This window comes from Trachurus japonicus, chromosome 6 (assembly GCF_045865225.1).
Source record: "Trachurus japonicus isolate A0001 chromosome 6, Traja_1.0".
Lineage (NCBI taxonomy): Eukaryota > Metazoa > Chordata > Actinopteri > Carangiformes > Carangidae > Trachurus > Trachurus japonicus.
The window spans coordinates 11,431,794-11,459,363 of NC_140912.1; the positions used below are offsets into that span (position 1 = coordinate 11,431,794).

Consider the following 27,570-nt stretch of genomic DNA (forward strand, 5'->3'; position numbering starts at 1 on the left):
TGCAGACAAGTGCTATCTGGCGGTTGACTGTCCCCAAAAGGTGTCCATCAATGGCACTGGCAGGAAAAGAAGCAGGCAGGGGAACTGGTCAATCCCAAGATGCTGGGCTAAATCATCAGATTAGATCGCTGATTGGGGGAAAGGTTCAGATGTATACTCACCGGTAATTTCCATCCTACTGGTGAGTCTGGCCTTTTTCTGGGCATTCATGCTCCTCTGGACTCCAGCTGGTGCGGCCTACCTGCATTAGCTCAGACTGACTGTGTCCATGGTCACAATTGCTGAAAAGTCCTGCATTGAGGGGTGAAGGACAATCAGGCAAAGACTCAGTGAGCAGGAGAGGTTTAATTACTGTTCTTGATTGGAGATTCAGGAGCAGCTGCGTGCACAGGTGAGCTGAGTTGAGTGATGAAACTGGCTAGCAGGCTGAGTGAAACAGAGGCAAGTAAATACAGAGTGACTTGACAATATTTTCTCAATTTTCAGTTTATTACATAGATATAACTTAAACTTTATAACTAAAAACTGTGCTATGAAACATTGAAATTGATTTTCAGTTTTGTATTGTATGTCAGTGACTGTAAATTAAACACAGTTGATCCATATCTGTAAAACACAAAGCAATTTATTAGAACCACAGCTTCAAAATGGCAGTGTACATCTCTGCAAAATTCTAAAAAAAACAAAAAAACAACAACAACCATTAATTACAATTAAAAACAAACGTTATATTTGCATGTTTATATTAATTTTTTTGTTTGGATATTTCTTGGCCATTGTTCAAATCATTCAAGTATAGATATTTTCATACTTTTGAATCCAAAAAGATATAAATGAATCAACAACAATATGAGGCAGTAGGAATTAAAAAACAAAACATGGCACAGAAAAAGAGTGTTTTAAAGGCATACTGTATACAAACTTTCCCCAGTGGAATTACAATGTATATGATGCTGTTAAAGGGACAACGAGGAGTTTTGGAAAAGCGAAGCGTTTTCACACTACATTTATGAGCCTCCGCGCGCACCGTGAAATTCTTTGACCGGCGCAAGACGGACTTATGTTTTCATTCATCAATAATTAAAGTCAGAGGTTCGAAGACAATCAATACCGTAGTAGTTCCGACCATAAACGGCGATTCTGCGGCGTTATTCTCATGACTCGCCACCACTAATAATAACAAAATAACGATAGAGACAAAACGATATATTTATCGAAAATGGACCCATTAACAAGTGTGGGTAGTGTAGATTCATCCACATTAACGTGAGACTTTTTTATAACCAAATAGAAACTCCTCGTTGTCCCTTTAACATGACTGTACCTTTAACAACAAGATTATAATCACCTTCACCCTGTAGCAGAGGCATGTCGGCCTGCAGAAGCTCCTGTGACACAATCATGACTTGTACTCTTTCCTGCTTTCACCATTGTGAAGCAGATCTGTACAAGTAATTGTAAGTAATGTGCTTTTGAGAGAGACATTTTACCTTGTATCTACTGAACAATGAATACATCTTGATTTCTTTTTTTCTTTTCACCCCTACTCCCATTCTCCCCTGCTCAGCTGATGGGAGACATACTGACAGAAACACACCCCTCCCTCCAGGTGACCAGTTGAGCTGTGCGGAGAAAAAGGAAAGTGTTTTTTGGAAAGGCAGCCAACATAACCTGATGAGAAGTACAGCATTGCTTTTTTAAACATGTCCTCTGCACCATCATGCTCAGAAAACATCTCTGCAAACTCACGTTTGCACCCATCTAGGGAAACATACACAAGATATAGTTTGGACTTGGACATACAGCCCATTAACACTTTCTCCTTCAAAAGGATCATATTTGCCTGACCTGCAGCTTTCTGCAGCTCCCTCAAAATGTACTTCCGTTCATCCATCTGACATAATGAAAAGCCAATAACAAAAGCAAATGCAACACAAGCGACACAAAAAATGGTCAGCATCAATAGTGTAAAAAGATCTGGGTTCTTTCTCCGAGATATTATAATTACAATTAGCCTACCTCCAAAATAACCTAACAAGCCGGCAATGAACAATATACCAACAATGTAAATAAGTGTTCTAAGCCAGAAGGGGCGGAGCCACACTTTATTTTGATGGACACTGTTGATGACCCTCATAGCCTCTCTGTACTTCTCCTGATCCTCAATGATCAGACGCAGTTGGTCTGGAACCTCCATGTCACTGAAATGACCACAATCCCATGTATTCAGTCCCTCATCATTGACAGCAGTCAGCGGCTGCAGGGCCTTCCCATTGTAGATAGAGGGAGGCTGGAAGGGCATCACAGTGGAGCCTTGAAGCTGCTGGTTGGGGGTGCAGAGCACCTTGAGTAGCTTCTTCAGAAAGTCGGGGTCACTGGCCTCCAGGTAGGTGAGGTGGCAGAGGTGGAGAGGAACTGAGACTCCTGGCTGCAGCAGCACTGGGACGATGGGTTTCCTCTGCAGGCAGTCTCTGAACAGAGACATGTTGGCCTCCAGGAGACACCAGCGGCTCCTCACAAACTCTGGGCTGAGAACCAGCAGCACCTTCTGGCTCTCCTGGATGCAGTCAGACATGTTCTCCAACACGGTGCGCCCAGGAGTGAAGTCCCGATCATGGTAGCAGACCTGCAGGCCGCAGGACTCCAACTGGTTGATGATGCAGTGAGTCCACTGGTGGTCAGTGCTGCTGTAGCTGATGAAGACATGGTAACACTCACCATCTCTCAGTGTGGGAGGAGAAGGAAGAGGAGAGACTGGGACAATGGACTGTGACAGACTGTCCACAAGCTCAAGTGAGTTCTCTGGCTCCATTGTCTGAAGAGAGAACAAAGGTCAGAACATCAAAAGCATAACAATCTTACAAAGATACACAGATTATAGTAAATCTATAGCATGCATTTAAAACAACACATTTACCATCAACAGTATGCAAGGAAGAGGTTAGAGAGGGCCTAGTCTCTTAGCAATGGGGAAATCAGTGCTGTCAGCAGCATATGTACACATACAATATTTTTTTTAAAGGGAGCTTGCACATCAGTTGTGTGGTGGTCAAACTGAAGCAGACCTGATTGTGATGTCTGACCACACAGGTAGTACCTCTCCTTCACACAAGAGCAGCCTGTATGTAAATTAAAGGGATAGTTCACCCAAAATTCAAATTTGGAGAAGGCTGGGAGAAGTATCAGAGTCCTCCGTGCCTTCTCTGAGTTACAGGGGGGCTCGTCTCAGCACTGCATGTCCATATGACGGTTGTGAATGGGCCTCACTTTTCTTTCTTTGAATTTTGGGTGAACTGTCCTTTTGAGATTATAATTTGAGCCTCTGACACAACAACACCATGTAAACACTTGAACATTTGGTAACACTTTATTTGACGCCTATCTCTATAATGCATAACCATACTTATAATGAGTTATAATGCAGTTATAGCACTGTATAATCATACATGTAGTTATAAACACTCATAGACGATTATAATGCTATAACAATAATCATAACACATTATAAAGCATTTTATCATGACTTATAAGGTCAGGTATTATAATACATTATGATTGTTAGTAACTCGCTGACAATGCCCACAGTATTATAATACTCAACCTTATAAGCCATTATAAAATGGTAATGATAATTTATGAGTGTTTATAATGATAGTTGTACACGTTTATAAGCCAATTTACAACACATTTTACATAATGCATTATCAATGTGGGTATTGTCAACAAGTTATTTCTGTAATAATTACAACGTATTATAATACCTGACCTTATAAGTCATGATAAAATGCTTTATAGTGTGTTATGATTATTGATATAAAGCATTATGATCATCTATAATATAGAGTGTTGTTAAACAAATTGGTAAATCTCACTTAGTTGTTGTAGAACCTTTTATTTTTACTGACACATGTTTCATAATACTCTATTTTGCCAGGAATGTTCACACTACAACTCAACGCAGATTGGAAATACAGCAACTACAGCGTATAATGCTCTCAATTTTATATTCCCCCCAAAATGCATTAAAGCAGTACTAAAGAACTTTCAATATTGGTTGAGTTTGGCAGCGCCAGTGGCCTAAAGCGGTAGTGTTTTGCCCGAAGGAAGACTCCATCTCCCATGAGCACCAGCGCATAGCGGTGTAAAAATTCTGATCTCCCAGTGCATGGAAATTAACAGAAGACGTCCAAACTAAGTTTCTGTTTCCAGTGGATCATTTCACAGTAAACCCACCTGCACAATCTGATGGGAACATGCCGCATTGCCTGCTCCCTCCTTGTCCTGACTCGCAAAAGTGAAAGTGAAACTTAAGTGAGAGCCGGTTTCCCACCATGCTCCTCAAAGCTGCTTAGTGCCAGTGAAGGCGTCACAGACCCCCTCAGGCCATGACAGAGGTGTCATTCAACCTGTTGTAAGTCGATGTATCATCACAAAGGTTATGAAAATATTTTATGAAGGTTGAAAAGTTACTTAGTGTTGGTTTAAAGAACTGTGCTACATTTTTACTTTATTTATACAGCTTTGGAGTAATTGTGATGATTAAATAAATGTTACAGGGAGAATGGAGGCTCTCTGCCTTCCACCACCTGACCCGGTGTCCCAGCTCTCATTTTGGCAGTACAGCAACCCAAACTCGCCCTGTAACCCATAATCTCTTGTTTATGACAGATAAGACTACACAAATATACACATTGTAACAAGTATAAGATAAATAATGTTAGCCACTGCTCCATGGATTGCTTTCTTACTGGCTTCAATGAAAATAAATGCACATGGCTGGGAGGAGGGTTAGCAGAACAGAAGAAAAGAGACTGGACTTCCATAGTTCCCCTTTAAACTGACTGTAATGGACTCATGTACTCAATTTTAAGTGTAGTACATGAATCTAACAGTCAGACAAAGTCCTGTGAAACATTTACTGTAAATCACTTCAGATTATGATTTTAGTTTTGTTTTAAAGCTGTACCAGTGAGTTTAGATTCAACACAGTAAATTCTTCTCTGTGAAACACTAAGCAATTTAATAGGACCAGAAACGACAGTTTCCAACATGGCTGTGTAAGTCTCGCCAAACCTGTCTAACAAAGTACAAATTAAAACAAAAACCCTCTATGCACGTGTGATTTACATTCAGTATTTAGCATAGACATTTTTCATTCATCGATCAAATCATTCAAGCATAGGTAGAATAAAAAACTAAAGTAATAAAGTATTTTCATACCTTTAAATCCCAAACAAACTGTATGAATGAATCTACAGAAGGATGAAGTAGGAAATAAAAAACAAAACACGGCACAGGGAGGAGAGGAGTGTTAAAGGCATACTGTAGACTTTCCCCAGTGGGATTACAGCAGCGGTGGTGCTGTTACCGTGACTGTACCTTTAACAACAACAATGTTAAAAGTACGTCATCTTCACCCTGCATGCCTCCAGGGGACAACTGACGCTCCTGTGACACAATGATGAGAACTGAACCCATTGGATGAACAAGAACCAACAGTTAAAATCAGGCAGTAGATTTAAATCTTGTACTCTCTCCTGCTTTCAGCTTTGTTAAGGAACAGAAACAGATCTGTTGTTCACACGGCTGCAGCTGCAGAGTAGGATTATAGGCTGAGTGACATAACATGTAATATTTCTGAGTATAGAATATACTTTTGAGAGAGACATTTCACTTGACATCTGTGGGACAGTTAATAGATCTTGATTTTATCTTTGTTTTATCACCCCTACTCCCATTCTCCCCTGCTCAGCTGATGGGAGACATACTGACAGAAACACACCTTTCCCTCCAGGTGACCAGTGGAGCTGGGCTGAGGAAAAGGAAAGTGTTTTTTGGAAAGGCAGCAGGTGTAACCTGATGAGAAGTAGAGAATTGCTCTTTGAAACATGTCCTTTGCACCATCATGCTCAGAAAATGATTCTGCAAACTCACGTTTGCACCGATCCAGAGAAACATAGGCGAGATAGAGTTTGGAGTTGGACATACAGCCCATTAACACTTTCTCCTCTGAGAGGATCACATTTGCCTGACCTACAGCTTTCTGCAGCTCCTTCACAAGGTTCTTCTGTTCATCCTTATGGCACAAAGGCATCTGAACAATAAAGGCAAGTAGAACACAGCAGAAACAAAAAGTAGTGAGTACCAATAGTCCAAAAAGATTTGTGTCGTTAATTTTCATCATCTGAAAATCACATATAAAAATAATTAGCATAATTAAACAATAAAGTGAAACTCCAGCAATGAACAATATACCAACAATGTAAATAAGTGTTCTAAGCCAGAGGGGGCGCAGCCACACTTTGTTTTGATGGACACTGTTGATGACCCTCACAGCCTCTCTGTACTTCTCCTGATCCTCAATGATCAGACGTAGTTGGTCTGGAACCTCCATGTCACTGAAATGACCACATTCCCATTTATTCAGTCCCTCATCATTGACAGCAGTCAGCGGCTGCAGGGCCTTCCCATTGTAGATAGAGGGAGGCTGGAAGGGCATCACAGTGGAGCCTTGAAGCTGCTGGTTGGGGGTGCAGAGCACCTTGAGTAGCTTCTTCAGAAAGTCGGGGTCACTGGCCTCCAGGTAGGTGAGGTGGCAGAGGTGGAGAGGAACTGAGACTCCTGGCTGCAGCAGCACTGGGACGATGGGTTTCCTCTGCAGGCAGTCTCTGAATAGAGACATGTTGGCCTCCAGGAGACACCAGCGGCTCCTCACAAACTCTGGGCTGAGAACCAGCAGCACCTTCTGGCTCTCCTGGATGCAGTCAGACATGTTCTCCAACACGGTGCGCCCAGGAGTGAAGTCCCGATCATGGTAGCAGACCTGCAGGCCGCAGGACTCCAACTGGTTGATGATGCAGTGAGTCCACTGGTGGTCAGTGCTGCTGTAGCTGATGAAGACATGGTAACACTCACCATCTCTCAGTGTGGGAGGAGAAGGAAGAGGAGAGACTGGGACAATGGGCAGTGACAGACTGTCCACAAGCTCAAGTGAGTTCTCTGGCTCCATTTTCTAAAGAGAGAACAAAGGTCAGACCATTAAAAGCATGGATTGGGCAGAGTTTTGTCAGTCCTGCAGCTGTCACAGAGGTCTGATTATTTTCGTTCCTTTTTCTGAATAAATAATGTATTGACTACTCTCAGGATAGAAGGACCATTTCACCCAGTATAACAAAACGTGTTTCTGAACAGGATTACCAACCATAACTTTAAAATAATCTCATACCTTACAAGGCTACACAGTATAACTATGGTAAATTATTAAATTGTGGAGATGTAGCCTAAATAATAATGATGAGACAGGAGACGGAGGTGAGTCAAGTCAGTTTACTCTCCACAACCACTAACACTAAGCAACAACACTGGTAACCCACAAACCCTTGCTCTTAAAGGTACAGACCCTCTGCTTCACTGTGGGTCACAAAATATTATTAATCAATTAATTAATTAATTGATATTTAAAATGATCTATCATGGTAAAGAAATACGGTTTATTAAAAATGACCTACTTAAAGGTTTATTCATATCTCTAAATCACAAACACATTAATAAATCAACAACAGTAAGGAATCACTGTGATCATTGAGAGCAGATTAAACAGAGTAAATCTATCTCTGTAAAAAACAAAGTAGTGTAATGGGACCAGAAACTACAGCTTCTGTCGGTAATGGCTGAATGCACCTACAGTATCCAGACCAGTGTGTCTAAGTTTCTAATGTGAATACACTTACTTGTGATATGCTTCATCATAGCATTCAATTAGAATAAAATTAGTAAAGTAATGAATTATTTCCATACCTTTTGGTCACAAAAATATAAAGCAGTGCAGCAACGAGTCACCAGCAGTGTTGTGCAAGTTACTGAAAAATAGTAACTAGTTACAGTTACTAGTTACTTCATTTAAAAAGTAACTCAGTTAGTAACTGAGTTACTTAAACCAAAAAGTAATGCGTTACTGAGAAAGTAACTTTTTCGTTACTTTAAAACGGTTTTTCCAGTGCTCCCTCTAAGGTTGACTGGCTTTCTGCACAGCTCCACTATCCTAAACCAGCCCCTTTATTTCCTGTCTTAATCCAGGTGTGTCTGTGACTCTGGCCTCAGGGTCACAATTCAGGAGCAGCGGATCTGTGGATAAAGCCTTTTCCCCTCTATCCGTCATTTCTGTACTGATGCTGATGAAAAAACGCGTGTTTTTATCTGGAAATTTTACCATCATCATGCTGCATGATGTCAGCCGCTACAGCAGCTTGACCTAACAGAACTGGAAAAATCTTGAGGATACGTCTTGACCGAGTTACATTCAAGAAGCTGTTCTCAGTGACGGAAAAAAAAATTCACTCCAGCGGACGGTAATTTTTTTATCGATCGATCAGCTGTGTTTACACAGAGCTCTGTGTAAACGTTTCAGGTGTCATAATTCGAGTCCGTCCGTCGGACTCCAACCGCTGCTGCTCGGGTGGAGTGGGTGCTTGTGTGTGCGCGCTGTGTCCCAGTTCAGGGGCTGCAGCCTGGGACACAGCTGATCGGTCTCAGATGCTGCGTTAGCTACGTTACCTTAGCTCGCCGTCATGACCTGTCCTGAGGCAGCTGATGTGTGGACAAAACCACCTTGCGTTTCATTCAACCGAACTGTAGTAACGCGCCACTTCACATTCTCAGTAACGGCAACGGCGTTGTAACGATGGGAAAAGTAATTAATTAGATTACTCGTTACTGGAAAAAATAACGCCGTTAGTAACGCCGTTATACTCTAACGCCGTTATTACCAACACTGGTCACCAGTAGGAGAAGGAAGGAAGTAGAAGGAAGTAGGAAAATGCAAAACGATACATAACATGGCACATTGAGTTTTTAAAGGCATACTGAATCTTTCCTCTGTGGAATTCACGGGTGATGTTGGTACAGTGACTGTAACTTTAATAACAAAAATGCTCATGTCTCTTTATCTTCAACTTGCATTCCTCACCTTGTGCAACTGGTATGGACACTATGCACCTGTAAGCTGCTCTGCCAATAGATATGATGGCAGGGTGTTAAAAATCATTGTATTCATACATGAAGACTCCAATGTTCTGGTTTTTAGTCTTCAATCACATTTGCAGAATGACATTTAAAATGAGAAAAGACAAATAATTTGCTCGCTGTAATTCCAGGCTGGTGTTTGCAGATGTGTCTTTATAGCCTCCTCACATCTCAGCCACTCCATCACCTCTGTCCTAGCTAAGCTGAATCCAGTTTGGTGTCTGGCTTCCTGGATATTGCTGCATTTATTACTCTGCTGGATTCAGCCTTCATCCATTTGATCACATTGAAGAAAAACAAGAGCCACAGCACAGTTTATCCAGTCTTTAACTTTCAGTCTAACATGTGTTTAGTCTCAAACCCAAGATAAGGACTTTTCTATGTATCAGATAATAACCATAACCAGGGGATATTTGAATCCATATAAAAGCACTCAATAGTGGCCAATGGCATTTGTTAAAAAGTATTTTCGCATGGCCTAACACAGTGGTTCCCAATCTTTTTTGGCTCGTGACCCCATTGAGACATCACAAATTTCTGGCGACCCCACCGTCAATCAAGAAGCGCCAGCTCAGATATTTTTATATGCTGCATTTTACAATACAATACAATAGATCTTTATTGTCCACCATGTTGGAAAATTGCCATTGCCATTTTATTTGAACTAAATTTATATTAAAGAAAGTGAAAGTAGAATACAGTTGTTTAAGATTGTGTGTGATGTTTTTAATCATAATTTTTAAAGGAATAATATTTAGTTTAAAAAATATTTTCATCAATAATGTTTTTTTGTTGTTGTTTTTTTTTTTTAGCAATTACTAGACATTTCAGGCGACCCCATTTGAATTCCAGGCGACCCCATGTGGGGTCCCGACCCCAAGGTTGAAAAACACTGGCCTAACATCTTCCACTGAAAGTAACCACATACAGATGAAGTAACCACACACAGTCCTTCTGCAACTAATGATACATGAACTCAATTGCAAGTCTGTGCTTTGGAACGAGTAAACCATAAATTCTGGTTAGACTCAGTTCTGATAGGTGCCTTTGTCTGTTTTGCGTGCAGATTAAGTGATTGTCAGACGGCTGTATATTGACCAGAAAAAAGGAGGCCAGGTTCTGGAGTTCAGCTCAAAAAACATATTACATAAGAGAAAGAAAAAAAAAACATCATGATTCACATCCTCCAATCCCTGTGGTGACTCCACCATCTCCAAGAGAAGTCGTCCAATAAAGATCAGTAAGTAAGGCTGCTCTGTGTCAGTGACCCAGGGCCATTTTAATATCTGTGCTGTACTGAAAACCAAAGGGAATTTCATTCATCAAAACCACTTTCCTATCCTAGCTGACATTAAAGAACAATTTAGAGCATGGTAAAATCAAACTATGTCGTCCCTCCTGTCTGTTCTCTCTCTCCTCTGTTCTGACTGTTGTTCAGAAATTAGGTTCTCCAAATGATTACACCGTGATAGGAACAGAGAAATATGAAGGTTCTTGCCCCCAAGGGTGGAAAACCATGTTTCCTCTCTCCTGTTCCCTGTCAGTGTTTTCTTACAGACTGGTGAGCACTTCTAATCTTTTGGTGACAGAACTGAACAAGTGCCTCGGGTTGAAGAGGAAAGAACAATGTAATGGAGCCGTAATCTAGACCAACATCTGCTGCTCTCTTGATGCACCCGGACTGGAAGAGCACTAAGCAGACAGGCTGCTGAACGCTCTAACACCCTTCACTCAGCTCATACACAGCCGAGCAATTACAGATATAAAAGTGACTGCATTCGCTGTGTACACAGGAATTTCACTTGAATGCATTATACATTTTCACAGTTAACACACCGGCATATATGGCAGGGCAACTAGATCACGAGGGCAGTGTAGGGCACTGATATAAAAAAACAAACATCAACAAATCATGCAACAACACAATGAACATCAATGTTCTTATGCAAAAATAAACATGAAATAAAATTGTGTGGTATGGACATTTTGTTACATATATAATTCTATACCTGAGAGAATGTGACATTAAGTACAGTGAGATTTCAAATGACGATTTCATCATTTTGTTGCCACTTTCCATAGAGCCGTCTTTTGCAGAGGGTTCATTAGTTGTAACTAATGGCATTAGTGGGGTCGGATGCATGTGTAATTTTTCTCAGTCATTTCAAATTGGTGTTAAAGTTTGGTTTTCACTTCTAAGTTGAAGTTTAGGGTCTATAGAACAATTTGAGTCCGAGGGCCCTATTTTCCTGGCGCAACTCAGGGGGGCGCAGCGAGGCGAGCCCTGGCGCAGCTGGCGCAGTGGCATTTTCTTCCAGTGCAACAACGTGCGCAGCGGATTCGGTAAATTGGCAGACTGTTGTGCGCCGAGATGGGAGTGGTCGCGCAGCAGGGGGAGGTGTCGACAGATTCACCTTGGCGCAGTGACAATTGCCGATAGACCACGCGGAGAGTACGCCGAAAGCTCACCAGCTCCAACCTGGTCTACTCTCAGCGCAAGGCGAAGCGCAGCCAGCGGACTGGTATTTTGACTGCCCAGCTCGCAGTGCGCCCACGTCACCAAGACCTCACAGGCAGGTTTCCACAGTTCCAGGCACATTTAAATGCAATTAATAATAATAATAATAATAATAATAATAATCACAATAACCCCTATTTATTGTAACTATCTGAATCAGCACATACACGTATATCTATATAGATTGTCCCGTCACACTGATGACAGATCAAAGGCTGTCGGCATGCGTAATGGAAACTCAGCCTGACTGAATTAACACAGATGAAACCAGGGAGGGACTGGGACAAAAAAGGATGGAGGATGTCCCAAGAGCAGGGCTGCGTTCCAAAAACAGGTTGAGTTTCCCTCGCTCACTTGCCCTCAGCCCTTGCTATTACGTCACACGGAGGCCACTTGGAGAGCGGAGGGAAAGTGGGCGGGGGAGGAGTAGAAGAGGTAAACGGAACGCACCTGCCCTCGTTCACTAACAGCTGGGACAATCACTGGTCGACCACATGTCGTAGGTGTAGCGCTGTACTGCCTCTTAAGGGGGGGTTGGCAGGTTTACGGTGAAAATTCAATAGGCTACTCTATAATATCAATATATACTACTCTTTCTCTCTGTCTGTCACTGATGATGAGCTCTGCTTCATCATCAGACCAATCCTGATTAAAATTCCTTATTAAACTACACATAAACACAGGCACAGCAACTATGTGAATATGAAACGTCAGATTAAAAAGGCTCTTTAGACACGTTTTTTTTTTGTGACAAATAAGTTTGCCTATTATATATCTCTACTAGCCTACCGCTTTGTAAATTGTTTGTTCTGACATGTCACTGCTAAACTAGTTTATTGAATTGAATATTTACTGACCCTTTCATTTATTTTCTTCTTTAGTGGTAAACACACAACTGGTGCTTGAGGTTCATTATCGCCACCGCATGGACGTATTTTTCGTGCACCACTGCAATGCATTGTGGGTGATATACAGCTCTGGAGTGACCATCGATGTTGACTTGATCACTCAGCCCTCAAGGGTCGATCTCACCAAGTTCACTTCAGCTGTTTAGAGAAATGGAACAGCCCTTATGATGGCGGCGGGGATTCCCCCGAGGGCAAGTGCTGAGGGCAAGTGAGCGAGGGCGACTCAACCCGCTTTTGGAACGCAGCCCAGGTGTTGACACTACACACTGTGCCGTTGCGATGATCCGCTATATTTATTTATTTACTTATTGATTTATTAGAGGGCAGCGGCCGCATTGTCACGCGACCATAACAAATAAACTGAAAACAAATAAACTATCATCTCTCACAGCAAACCACAATCAGCCTCGGCATCATAGTGAGCAGATATTCACATCTCCCATCTCAGGTAAATTCTAAAGAAAAAAGAAAAGGAGAGACGCTCCGTGATGCCTCCTTTACACACAGCTGTTTGTTTATGTTGTGATCTGTGCACACGGGTTTAAATATAGGTTACTAAATATGAGTGTCTTTATTAATGGAAAAGGTGTGTGTGTGTGTGTGTGTGTGTTTTGTTTTTTTGTTTTTTTTTACTGGGCAACAGCTCTCAATATGTCAGAGCAAACCTGGATAACATCATAACCTCCTCCCTCCCAGACTACTTTTACATCATCAGCCCGCGAGGTCTGTTCGCGCGACCATATATTTGGACACTGCGAGCTTGGACCGGACCAGAACATCAGTTTCCTCCCGTCTCACTTGCTGTGAGAGATGATAGTTTATTTGTTTTCAGTTTTATTTGTTATGGTCGCGTGACGATGCGGCTCAATAAATCAATAAGTAAATAAATAAATATAGCAGATCATCGCAACAGCACAGTGTGTAGTTTCAACACAGCAGTAATCCATCCTCATCTTTCATCTGTGTTAATTCAGTCAGGCTGAGTTTCCATTACGCATGCCAACAGCCTTTGATCTGTCATCAGTGTGACGGGACAATCGATATAGATAAACGTGTATGTGCTGATTCAGATAGTTACAATAAATAGGGGTTATTTTGATTATTAAGTAAGGGATAATGTATAGTTTGGAGGTTGTTATGGAGAAATAAACCCCGACAGGTTGTATGGAACCCCGACGCGAAGCGGAGGGGTTTCATTCAACATGAAGTACATTATCCCGCACATTATCCCGCACATCCCGTACATTATCCCGCTTATTACATAGTTTACGAGTGAAATAATTAATTTGAAACATAATGTTGATCAAAATACGACTTTCATCGATTTAAAATTGCATTTAGCGAATCTGCAAGACCGGTCACTTCCGCTGTTTTGCTGAGCCTCCTCCCGTTTGTGCATTTGAAGCCTTTGATAATCAATCAGTGGATCGATGGATTACCATACACGTGTTAAGATGTGTGTATTGTGTGTAGTCGTATCTGTCATAAACAAGAGATTAACTTTACTGTTTACGGGGTGCGTTTGTGTCGCGGAGCCGCGGTGCCAGCTGCACCGAGACGAGAGGAGAGCTGTGACACCGGGTCAGAGGCTCTGATGCAGGTCTGGTTTCCAGCAGCAATGTGGAAGGAGCCTCCACTCTACTTGTAACAAGTTACAAATCATTTATCTCTAACATCACTATTAGTCCGACGCTGTTTAATGACGGTAAAAATGAAACATAAAGTAAATATCCTGCATAGTTTCTCTTTTCTGTACTGCGCTGATCAGAGCGGCGTCCCTAGCAACGGTCTGTTATACTTGACGACGGTCTGTTATACAGAAATAACAGACCGCAGAACGCAGCGCTGGACCAATCAGAGAGCAGCATTCAATAGAGCCGAGTAATAATTCCATTTAAATGTGCCTGGAACTGTGGAAACCTGCCTGTGAGGTCTTGGTGACGTGTGCGCACCAAGTCAATTGCCTCCCCCTTCCACGGTGAAATCAAACGTGTGCCTCGCGCGCGCGACGGATTTAAAGGCGAGGAGAGGAGCTCATTTGATTGGTGAAGATCTGACTCAGCTGTGTCAAACCCACTCCACGCCTTCTCTCCTCCCTCTATGCCACTTGCGCCGGTGGGAGGGAAGTAGGCGGGATGCACCCCGCTGCGCTTCGAAGGAAAATTGCAAACTGCTCCTGGACACGCCTCGTTGGCGAAGCATAGGCGAAGTGCAGGGCAGACCCGCCACGCCTGCATCTAGTTTACGAAAATAGAGCCCTCGAGTGTCAAACACAAAGATAAAAAATGGCCTCTAGGGGGCACCGCAAAATATGTAAACTGCTACAACTTTTGATTAGATTAACCAAATTTAACATATGAGGTATGTATGGATTCAGAATTAAAAGGAGAAACTGGTATGCTAAGCATTTGGTGACCAGATTAAAAATAAATACACTTTTAGCCCAAAATATTAAATGGACACAGGCGAAAATATGCTTTTTTAAAGATAAAGTCTGAAAATGTCCTCACAGTTGCTAAGAAATTTTACTTATTGTTATTTCATTAAGCCAAGACTGTGTGGTGATTAAACTGAATTTGAAATGCTCACCACTTTTCTATTCTATGCCCTAGGCCTAGGGGGTGCCGCAAAATGTAGTAACAGCCATAATCTTTGTATGTATGGATTTAGGATCAGGAGTAACTTTTATCCATCCATCCATCCATCCATCCATCCATCCATCCATCCGTCCATCCATCCATCCATCCATCCATCATGTCCGGGTTCTCTGTGAGGCCAATTATGCCACCCACTCCTTTCACCCTTTTGTTGGCTTGCTTGTGTGCTTCGTCAATCGGCATAGCTGAAAATTGCCGATTGCTGTGAGTTACCGTCCAATGTCCCTTTTCAAACTCTGCCCAGATACTATCTGGGAGACATTCCATGTCCTTTATAAAGACTGTAAGCCACCGGGCATAGATATGATGGTCGAGAGCAAAGAACAGAGGAACAAGCTTCTGCAGGGTTGTGACCATGAGTTTGATCTTCCGTTCGCGATGTGCTCGTATGAACATGAAGATACTCTGTTGGTACTTGTACACAAGCAGCCAGAAGGAGAATGTTGGGTTCTCATGGGCAACTCTCTCAATCCAGTCCTCAAGGACCATCCCGGTTCCACTGTCCTCATAGGCTCGCTTTAGAAGGCTGTGGAGTACCACAACAGTAACTTGATGGGCATATCTTGTTCTCATCACATTGGATGCCTTCAGAAATGATGTGGCTGCTGCCACTGAATTCACTAGCCCAGCTTCTTTCAGGGCTTCAGGCCATCCAGATCCACACAGAAGATCTCCCATGGTACTCCATAAAGCCATTTCAATGTGGAGCCCACCTAACATCACCAACGTGTCTTCTCCGAAGATATCAGGGAAGGTCCACTGCATTTTTTTTTTTGCAAAGTCATAGAGGGGTTGGTCCACTACCATCACAGGGACTTGTGGGTTGAGGTGCTCAGTGTTTTTTTCACCAGGTTCATTCCATGGTGAATCATTTCTGGGGTTGCTGCTTTGTCATGAAAACGTGGCAGGAGGGCCAATGCTTTTTTAGATAGAGGGTGCCATTTACTGCATTCATCCATGCCTCTTCATGCTTTCTCTCTGCATCTCTGTTCTGTTCTAAACTTCAACTTGGAACAGAGTATAACAACAGTGTAACTTCATGTTCATACAAGCACAACGCGAACGGAAGATCAAACTCATGGTCACAACCCTGCAGAAGCTTGTTCCTCTGTTCTTTGCTCTCGACCATCATAACTATGCCCGGTGGCTTCGAGTCTTTATAAAGGACATGGAATGTCTCCCAGATAGTATCCGGGCAGAGTTTGAAAAGGGACATTGGACGGTAACTCACAGCAATCGGCATTTTTCAGCTATGCTGATTGACGAAGCACACGAGCAAGCCAACAAAAGGGTGAAAGGAGTGGGTGGCATAATTGGCCTCACAGAGAACCCGGACATGTTGGAACGCTGGATTGTGACCTGATTGATTGATTGATTGATTGATTGATTGATTGATTGATTGATTGATTGATTGATTGATTGATTGATTGATTGATTGATTGATTGATTGATTGATTGATTGAAAAAAGTTACTCCTGATCCTAAATCCATACATACAAAGATTATGGCTGTTACTACATTTTGCGGCACCCCCTAGGGCATAGAATAGAAGAGTGATGAGCATTTCAAATTCAGTTTAATCACCACACAGTCTTGACTTAATGAAATAACAATAAGTAAAATTCCTAAGCAACTGTGAGGATATTTTCAGACTTTATCTTTAAAAAAGCATAATTTCGCTTGTGTCCATTTAATATTTTGGGCTAAAAGTGTATTTATTTTTGATCGGTTACCAAATGCTTAGCACACCAGTTTCTCCTTTTAATTCTGAATCCATACATACCTCATATATTAAATTTGGTTAATCTAATCAAAAGTTGTAGCAGTTTACATATTTTGCAGTGCCCCCTAGAGGCCATTTTTTTATCTGTGTGTTTCAAATTGTTCTATAGACCCTAAACTTCAACTTAGAAGTGAAAACCAAACTTTAACACCAATTTGAAATGACTGAGCCTTAAACGACCCCACTACATTGTAAAATGATAAAGATTGTCAAACAACAAGTTTTTGTTCATCCACTTGAGTGTTTGACCTGCAAAATGACGTATGTGTGCACAGTTCGACACCAGGCTGAGAGCTTCTTTGTGTCGAGTCCATTTTATTTATTAAAGGTCAGAATCACAGGACAAGACTTATGCTCACATTAAAGGAGTGATATGTAAAACTGTGGCCAAAACTGTTGCTGCGGTCAAATTCAAAATACTGCAGTGTGTTTGATTTTTTTTTTGCCTTTTCTCATGAAATGATTGTGACAATGTGATTCATTCTTTACAGATAAATTGTATTGTTTAAGTATTATTTCTTCTGAAAACTTTATTGATCAGTCTCTGTCAAACATATCACTGTGAAAATTAAACCACAATTAACCTTTCAAAAAATAAAAAGAGGAATGTGTCTGAAAACAAAATTATTCCAATTTATGGGCAACTGCGTATACTGTATACATGGAGTCATTTCACTTTGTTTTGAGTCTGAATAAAAAGAAATCCTAACCCTGCGCCTTAATAGATCCCATCCACAGAGAACTGATCAAGTATAATGGTATATCCCATCTAGTTTTACATTTTGAGTAAACTGAGTATCATATTCTTTACTGAAGCAATATTTTCCATTCATATGCATGTAAATCTCAGATGCAATATCCGTTACTTACGTTATTTTCCTTTAGTTTAGCAGAGATAAAGGCATTAAACTATTTATTAGTTGTGACAGTTTTAGGACAGGTAGATGGGTAATGAGAGGTTGGAAGAGCCAGTGGAACATTTTGTGCGTGTGTGCGTCTGTGTTTGTGTCTGCGTCTCCAGGTTAGTTATAGGAATTACATATTGCAGCGTCTGAGCTGGGAGGATGAAATATGTAGTTTGATCCATCTTCTTTTGTCGCCACGTCTACCTGCTGATCATAAATTTGCAGTCCTGCAGCTGCTGTGGTATTCTTCTTTGTCTTTGTTTGCGTGCCAGCTGAGACTCAGCTAATCGTCTTCTCATGCCTTGGCAGACATCCGTGACCTGGTTGCCTGTCATAATGATTAATAGAGTAGAATTATGATGGTTTTTGTGTGTTTTGTGTCGCATGGATTGTATCTAACCATATGTATTATAGGCTACGCCTTTGTGCATGCAAGACTGTGACTGAGTGTTAAGTTGTTTCACCAATCTTTTTGTGTGTGTGTGTGTGTGTGTGTGTGTGTGTGTGCCCCTCTGTCCACTACTTCTGTCCTTCTGGCTCAAATACCTCCACAACCATTACAATGGAATTTTCTACAATCATGGAAAAACCCCACTGACTCTGGTGATTGCCAGGCATTTCTTCTTGTATCACTATAAAACTGATGTTTGTTGTTATGAATGAAATGCCTTAAGATTAAGATGTCACTCAGATTCAAAATGTCTCATGTTAACACCTTACCGAATCCGATTCACCCAGATCTGATTAAACTTCGGATTGAAAGAGGCAGTCTATGCCGATTGATAATCAGCTTCATGCCGCATGTAAACGGCTGAATAAATTAACCTTTTCCTGTTGTTAAACACACTCACAGCAGTATATAATTGACTTCAGCATGGGGCCATGTACGCAGATTGAATGTGGATCGCTTTACTTAGTGTTCATGTACAGATTGAATATGATTCATTTAATCCAATTGTTATCAATCAGATTGAGGAAAACACTGCATGTAAACGCAACTAATGTTTTTCATCTTCGTAAGAAACATTTTTTGTGTGTGTGTGTGTGTGTGTGTTAAAATGAGTCCTTTATGTCAGTCACTCACACAATATTGATGTTTAAATCCTTTAATAGTCACATGTCTTTATTAATCACACAGTTTTTTGTTTTTTTTTCATTGACAGAGGTGGATGAAGCGATATGCTGCTCAACACATTACCAGGAGGTTTTACTCAGCTGAGTTGTTGGAAATCTGCTTTATGTACACACATGATAAGATTGCATTATCATCTCAAATCCCTTGACAAACACAATCTAAAACCACAGCTAATATGATCAGTCTCTTGGCCCAGTTTATTTAATGATATCAATTCTTATGGATATTCAACACGTTCTCACTCCCAGTGCGTCAACCCCCTGACGAACGGTCACTGTCCCTCCTCGTCACATGCCTGACTCATTAGGTACCCGTTTTTCGTCATGAGGTGACGAGCGGGGATTTCAATTCATTCCAATGCAACCCCCTTCGCGGCGATATGTGACGCTCAGAGTAAAGTGATCCAGCCGACCGGACGCGGCGCTGAACGACGCACTGAGCTGAAAAACTTTTTTTCCCCTTTGAAGCTTTATTGAACCTGGTGTGTCTGACATAGCTTTCATCCAAGCCGTCATTTTGGTTATTATTTATTTACTGATCTTGGCGTTGGTGCAGAATAATAAACAAACAAACAAACAAACAAATAAATAAATTACATCCTTGTCGGAAGACCAGACGGGGTGGGGATGTGTAATAAATAAATAAATAAATAAATATTTTTGTCCCGTGCGTAATTGTCAAGATCCGCATTTCGATTAAACTCGCCTTTCTTCTTTTGTACGAGTTGTTGGACGACTGCATTTTCATTTTATTTACTTATTTCCCTGTCCTAAGTCATGTTTATGGATACACAGTTGAACATATTGTCATTTTACCCTCGGCATTTTCCCCTCACTTTGCTGAATATCTGTTGATTCATGTCATAAACACGTTTTGTTCATTAAAAATATGTGGTGTTTATTAAAAATATGTTGTTCATTCAAATCGGTTGTTGTTCATTGCAGAACAATAGAATATTAATACGGTGATTTATATACAGATATTGATCGCGCAGTGTGACCACAATCACTACGCACGGAGGCGTGAGGGACATTTGAAACAGCTGTATCAATCGTCCCTGCAGCGACTACTGACACTTCAACCTGTTTTGGCTCTAAACTTCAAAACTATGACATTGCATAGTTTAGGACCTGTTTATGTACGAATTCATCTGTTGTTAGGTCATATTATTATTGCATGAAACACACAATACAACTTTTGATCACAAAAAAACTACCGCACGTAACATTTTACTTTCCGTAGTAAAAAAAAAACAGGTTCGCGCTAATAACTTTTGAATGGCGTGACGTAATTTCACAAGCTTTCCCAGGATTGGTCGGTGTTGAGTGCTGAACTAGAGGATGTGACGTCATTGCAACGGCGCCACCATAGACTGCGACACTGCCATCTACGGCGTCTGGACGGAACTACAACACCTTAACAGTGTGTTTGTGATCATGAGGAGTGGAAATTAAGCCATGTTGATTTAATTCAACAGCATGTGAATAAACAGTGAGGAATCAGAACAGTTAGACAGCTCTTTTTCAACAAAGTCCAAATAATTCAAGTAACTCAAGTCATATAGGCCTTTTTTTTTTTAATTGCAGAAAACAACATTTCTCCCCCCTTCTCCCTCCTCCCGCCCAGGAACCTTAGTTTATAATATAGTGTAGAATGAACCCGTCCACTGTAGTAATGTTTATGCACAACTGCACCATTTTAGCCAGCTCCTTTATTTCTGGTTTTACATTGGACAAACTGATTAAGGCTCCATTTTCAGGAGACACAGCTATTCTTCAATAACTTCCACATTCGTTGGGTTACGTTCAGAGGTTTATCAGGGCAGGGCCTAGGGTCATCCAGTGTTAGCAATTACAGACCCATCTGACCTTCACAGGGGTCACAGGTCAACTTTTCATGTGAAATTTGACGATTTTTGCTATCAATTCAGGCATAAAACACCAATACTTGGAGCTGGGAAGCTGAAATCTTTAGATTCTAGTCCAGACCTTGGAGCAGATTGACGGTGCCAAATATCAGAGCTCTGCTCCACTCGGAAGTGTCCAAAATGGCCAAAAAGCAGTGTTCATTTCTAATCCCCCATTGTGTACAAGACTAAATTCAACAGATAGTCTTTAATAACTTCCACATGCTTTGAGCTGGAAGTCTGAAAGTTTCAGGGTTTTGTCAGGGCCTAGGGCCACCCATTATCTGCAATTTCAGACCAATCCCACATTCAGAAGGGGTCAAAGGTCAAGGTTTAGTGTGAAATTTGACGATTTTTGCTATCAATTCAGGCATAAAACACCAATACTTTGAGCTGGGAAGCTGAAATCTTTAGATTCTAGTCCAGACCTTGGAGCAGATTGAAGATCAGAGCTGTGCTCCACTCAGAAGTGTCCAAAATGGCCGTGGTAAGTGTCAAAGGTCACAGGGGTCAAACATCAAAGTTAATCCTAACAAAACACACACGCTTTAAGTAATCATCATGAAATTTAGATGAGTTGTATATCAGAGAGTCCTCTATCATTATATTGTATTCCCATTGCTCTGGGGGCCACGGGGGGCCCCTGGGGGCCACTTCGCTTTCCCATGCTCTCACAGATTTGGGTGTCGGGTCAGTGGATAAGGGCCTCACAATGAGTCCACAGGCCAAGTTTCAAGTGATTCGGTTGGTTTCTATGGAAACAGCGGCCTCCTGGAGACAGAGGAATGCGGCTGTTTGAAGCCCCGCCTCTCGAAAAGTAATGGCTCAATCAGGACCGAACGCACATCAACGCGTTCGTCTTGGGCCCCCGGAACCACTGATATCAAATTCAGAACTGTACGACTTTTAGAAATATATTTCATCCATTTCAGCTTTTCAGATTCAGAGCCTCTCAGACTTAATGCCTGAGAGACCTTCTGAGTCAGAAAAGCTGAAATGGATGAAATATATTTCTAAAAGTCGTACAGTTCTGAATTTGATATCAGTGGTTCCGGGGGCCCAAGACGAACGCGTTGATGTGCGTTCGGTCCTGATTGAGCCATTACTTTTCGAGAGGCGGGGCTTCAAACAGCCGCATTCCTCTGTCTCCAGGAGGCCGCTGTTTCCATAGAAACCAACCGAATCACTTGAAACTTGGCCTGTGGACTCATTGTGAGGCCCTTATCCACTGACCCGACACCCAAATCTGTGAGAGCATGGGAAAGCGAAGTGGCCCCCAGGGGCCCCCCCGTGGCCCCCAGAGCAATGGGAATACAATATAATGATAGAGGACTCTCTGATATACAACTCATCTAAATTTCATGATGATTACTTAAAGCGTGTGTGTTTTGTTAGGATTAACTTTGATGTTTGACCCCTGTGACCTTTGACACTTACCATGGCCATTTTGGACACTTCTGAGTGGAGCACAGCTCTGATCTTCAATCTGCTCCAAGGTCTGGACTAGAATCTAAAGATTTCAGCTTCCCAGCTCCAAGTATTGGTGTTTTATGCCTGAATTGATAGCAAAAATCGTCAAATTTCACATGAAAAGTTGACCTGTGACCCCTGTGAAGGTCAGATGGGTCTGTAATTGCTAACACTGGATGACCCTAGGCCCTGCCCTGATAAACCTCTGAACGTAACCCAACGAATGTGGAAGTTATTAAAGAATAGCTGTGTCTCCTGAAAATGGAGCCTTAATCAGTTTGTCCAATGTAAAACCAGAAATAAAGGAGCTGGCTAAAGTGGTGCAGTTGTGCATAAACATTACTACAGTGGACGGGTTCATTCTACACTATATTATAAACTAAGGTTCCTGGGCGGGAGGAGGGAGAAGGGGGGAGAAATGTTGTTTTCTGCAATTAAAAAAAAAAAAGGCCTATATGACTTGAGTTACTTGAATTATTTGGACTTTGTTGAAAAAGAGCTGACTAACTGTTCTGATTCCTCACTGTTTATTCACATGCTGTTGAATTAAATCAACATGGCTTAATTTCCACTCCTCATGATCACAAACACACTGTTAAGGTGTTGTAGTTCCGTCCAGACGCCGTAGATGGCAGTGTCGCAGTCTATGGTGGCGCCGTTGCAATGACGTCACATCCTCTAGTTCAGCACTCAACACCGACCAATCCTGGGAAAGCTTGTGAAATTACGTCACGCCATTCAAAAGTTATTAGCGCGAACCTGTTTTTTTTACTACGGAAAGTAAAATGTTACGTGCGGTAGTTTTTTTGTGATCAAAAGTTGTATTGTGTGTTTCATGCAATAATAATATGACCTAACAACAGATGAATTCGTACATAAACAGGTCCTAAACTATGCAATGTCATAGTTTTGAAGTTTAGAGCCAAAACAGGTTGAAGTGTCAGTAGTCGCTGCAGGGACGATTGATACAGCTGTTTCAAATGTCCCTCACGCCTCCGTGCGTAGTGATTGTGGTCACACTGCGCGATCAATATCTGTAGGCCTATATAAATCACCGTATTAATATTCTATTGTTCTGCAATGAACAACAACCGATTTGAATGAACAACATATTTTTAATAAACACCACATATTTTTAATGAACAAAACGTGTTTATGACATGAATCAACAGATATTCAGCAAAGTGAGGGGAAAATGCCGAGGGTAAAATGACAATATGTTCAACTGTGTATCCATAAACATGACTTAGGACAGGGAAATAAGTAAATAAAATGAAAATGCAGTCGTCCAACAACTCGTACAAAAGAAGAAAGGCGAGTTTAATCGAAATGCGGATCTTGACAATTACGCACGGGACAAAAATATTTATTTCTTTATTTATTTATTACACACCCCCACCCCGTCTGGTCTTCCGACAAGGATGTAATTTATTTATTTGTTTGTTTGTTTGTTTATTTATTATTCTGCATCAACGCCAAGATCAGTAAATAAATAATAACCAAAATGACGGCTTGGATGAAAGCTATGTCAGACACACCAGGTTCAATAAAGCTTCAAAGGGGAAAAAAAAGTTTTTCAGCTCAGTGCGTCGTTCAGCGCCGCGTCCGGTCGGCTGGATCACTTTACTCTGAGCGTCACATATCGCCGCGAAGGGGGTTGCATTGGAATGAATTGAAATCCCCGCTCGTCACCTCATGACGAAAAACGGGTACCTAATGAGTCAGGCATGTGACGAGGAGGGACAGTGACCGTTCGTCAGGGGGTTGACGCACTGGGAGTGAGAACGTGTTGGGATATTAGAATGGGCAGGATTTGAAAGCCCAGGTAGGTAGAGGAGCACAGTGTTTACTTTATATGATTTAATGTAAATATCGGAAAATTACATCTTTTTTATGTGTTTTTCAAATATATATAATGAAATAACAAAAACACACATATAGATTGGGATCTCCTGAATAATCTCCTGACAGGTCTTTTAAGAGTGAGGAAAGGCTTCTTTGCTAGACAGCCGGATATTTATCTTTTTACAGCATGTCTGGATCGCTCTGCACACACACAGGGAGAAATGTGTTTATCATTTTTAGCAGCCCTGAAGTTTCCAGGAGGGCTTTAGGAAAGAAAAACACAAGACCAGGGCAGAGCCTATACGGTCAATGTATGGTCACAGTGCAGATTTGGGATGTAGTTGAAAACTGTTGTGGAACTGCTGTGAAAAAGGTGCAACCAAAGGCTGTTGGAGAAGACACAAATTGTCACAATAGATGACAAAAACATGGTACTGTATACTGATGATGTGATATTCATCTTCTGCCAACTGTCAGTCAGCATCAACTCTTAATCTGTTAACAAAACAAGAATTTAAACAACAATATGGCAGCAAGTAACTATTTTCTGTGTATATCATTCATGTATTTTGCCTCGTGCCGATGGACCACTTGTTTATGTAGCGGTTTTGGTACTCATCCTTGCGTTGTGTAGTTTTAACATACGAGTCAGACCTTCACCGTTGGCAACCTCGCCGTTTATTGTGCACACATGGACTGACCTGGCAGAGAAATCCACATTTACAGTCAGTCCAGCTCTTCTTCTCTCACACACACACACATACACGGCAGGGAAATAGCATCGTCCGACTGCGGCTACCCCCCGGGGTGCACGACCCTAATCCGCAGGGGCGATGCATTTAATTACCATAGGAAAAACAAGTTTTTGTGTTGTGTGGTGAGTTTTTATGGCAAGTGGAATCAAATTATCTTTTAACTCCGTTACATTTACATAGAAGCTTGTTTATGCCATTATGTGCAGCGGCTGTCATATGTCTGACGTCTGCACAATTGTACGTGAATGCAGCATGAAAAATACGATTGAGTTGCTTACGATATACAACCACAACACTAGATGGGAGTAATTCCTACACAATGTACCTTTAATGTCATCCAGAAGTAAATGATTTACAGCCAAAAGTTCCTGTGAATATGAAAAAGATTTCCATCTTTATGATTTTGTCTATAATGCACTTTGCATACAGACAAAAACACTACACAGTGCATCTACATATTCATTACTTAATTTTATGTTCCAGTTCTCCCCCTTGGAGCATCAGCTGCAGATGCTGAACAACTTCTTCACACAAGCGGTGCAATTTATCTGTGGACTGTGCCCCCTCCCCATCACCACACATTAACACACATACACACATACACACACACTCCCATCTGCGAGCGTCTATGCACAGGAGCTTAACTCTGTGTTTTTAATTGTATTGTTGTTTATTTTATGTTTTATTTTTTATATGAGCCTGACCGGAGCCTGAGATCCTCTTACAGGTACCTAAAACTCACCTGGTCACTAGAGGAGACCGGGCTTTTGCTTCCCGGGCCCCTCGGCTGTAGAACGCCCTGAGATCTCTGTGTCCTGTTTTAAATCACTTCTTAAAACTCACTTTTATCGTCTGGCCTTCTTAAACTGATTCTTTTTATTTTATTTTATTCTGTATTTTAATGTTGTACTGTCATTGATGATTTATGTTGTTTTTATCTATATGTTGTGCAGCACTTTGGGCAACTAAGGTTGTTTTTAAATGTGCTATACATTTTGAGTTGATTTGAGTCATGAATTTTATATTGCACAAACCATTTTATTGTTAAGCACCTTGTAACTTTGTTTTGAAAGGTGCTCTATAAATAAAATTATTATTATTATTATTATTATTATTATTATTATTATTATTATTATTATTTTATTCCCTATTTTAGTTTATGTTTTTAGAAGCAACATTTCATTTCAGCCTGTGTATTTGAAATACCATGTATGAAAATGATAATAGACTACCTTTACCTTGTGTCATACAGCTTCACATCAACTTTTTTGTGTAATTCCGTAATACGTTAAATAGCTACAGTATGACTCATGACATACCTGCATAAAATCATCACTCCAGAAACAACATGGCAAACACGTCCAATGATGAATGATTGATTTTTGCCAACTAAAGAGTCTGAATTTTTTCTCAGAGGTTGGAAAAACACACAAAAACACACACACCTCCCAATAAATGTTCCATTGAATGCAAGTTGAAATACGTCTACTACCAGCACAAGCAAGAATTCACAGTAGCATAATTTATTTGGTTAAAGGTGATGAGTCGGTGAGTCTCACAAAGCTGTAATGATTGAAATAAAATGGCTATACCGATTAAAGATCCTCTATTCTCACTCTGCTTATTGTCTCCATTTAATTTCATGGTTTCATTGTGAATTAAGAACCTGCTTTTGTAATCAACCACAGACCTACATGCATTTCAGTTGGTGAAAGAATATAAACAACAAAATGATATAGATTATGATATGTTAGTAAAAGGTGTATGTTGTTGGACAAAAGGATTCAGCACTGATGTACCTGCTGCAGACATTAGTCACAGTATTGTGCTCAGCAAGATGTAATGAGCTGCATTTCAGTAATATTAGCAACACAGAGGTTCAACACCCAAGGATGACATCGTGCTTGTTACAGTAGCTCATCATATTTAATGAAACATATATGACCCAATCAACAGTCATTTTACGCACAGCTCTCCTCACATTTCCTTTGGTAACTGAGTCAGATCCATCCAGCCCAAAAGCCATCAACTCTCTGGACAGGAAAGAGGAAAAAGGGACAATCATGGCCAACAGCTTTTCTCTTGCAGGATAGGAACATCAGTGTTTATTTTGGAAAACAATGACCATGGTTTCTAAATGATACACGCATGAAGAATAATGCGCATTGAATTTTTTGTGCATCACGCACGGTCCCTCCTCTCAGTTCACCAACAAATCCCTGTGCACGGAGGAGCTGGCAGTTTCCACGACGCAGGGTGCACACATGCATCCCAGATAAAAATCACTAGCAAACGACTGTCCTCTCCTTCACCAAATAAGTACTAAAGTGTATTTCAACATGTCAAGCACAAGCACAAGCACAAGAGATGAGTGAAGACAGCCATTCTTTTGACGAGCTTTCCTCCTTCACTAAGATTATTCTGACATCATGGAAACTTTGAGCTGAAAATGACCCGATACTTAAAATTCAGATAAATTTGAATTCAAACCCCAACCATTAAAACAAATGAACTGGATCACTGACGGCACATACTCCTGTGCATATTTTGAAGAAGAAGGGAAAAAAGCATATTTTGGCATTTTGAACTTTCCAAATAAATGAAGTGGTTTCTAGCCATCCTGAACCGCTCTCCTTTGTTTCAGGAGTTCAGCTCTGGTCTTGACTC

At 41.2% G+C, this 27,570-nt stretch overlaps 2 protein-coding genes across 2 annotated transcripts; both read right to left on the reverse strand.

Moving 5' to 3' along the window:
* Nucleotides 1-340: 340 nt before the first annotated feature.
* LOC146985632 (uncharacterized) lies at nt 341-2,838 on the reverse strand. The gene is made up of 2 exons (XM_085780576.1): nt 1,349-2,838; nt 341-426 (listed from the first exon to the last, which is right to left on the reverse strand). The coding sequence occupies exon 1, from the start codon at nt 2,810-2,812 to the stop codon at nt 1,544-1,546; it is 1,269 nt and encodes a 422-aa protein (XP_085636702.1). The 5' UTR covers nt 2,813-2,838; the 3' UTR covers nt 341-426; nt 1,349-1,543.
* A 2,523-nt stretch (nt 2,839-5,361) lies between these two features.
* Nucleotides 5,362-7,009, reverse strand: LOC146985633 (uncharacterized). The gene has a single exon (XM_085780577.1). It carries the CDS (start codon nt 7,007-7,009, stop codon nt 5,729-5,731), a length of 1,281 nt encoding a protein of 426 aa, XP_085636703.1. The 3' UTR covers nt 5,362-5,728.
* Nucleotides 7,010-27,570: the final 20,561 nt, after the last annotated feature.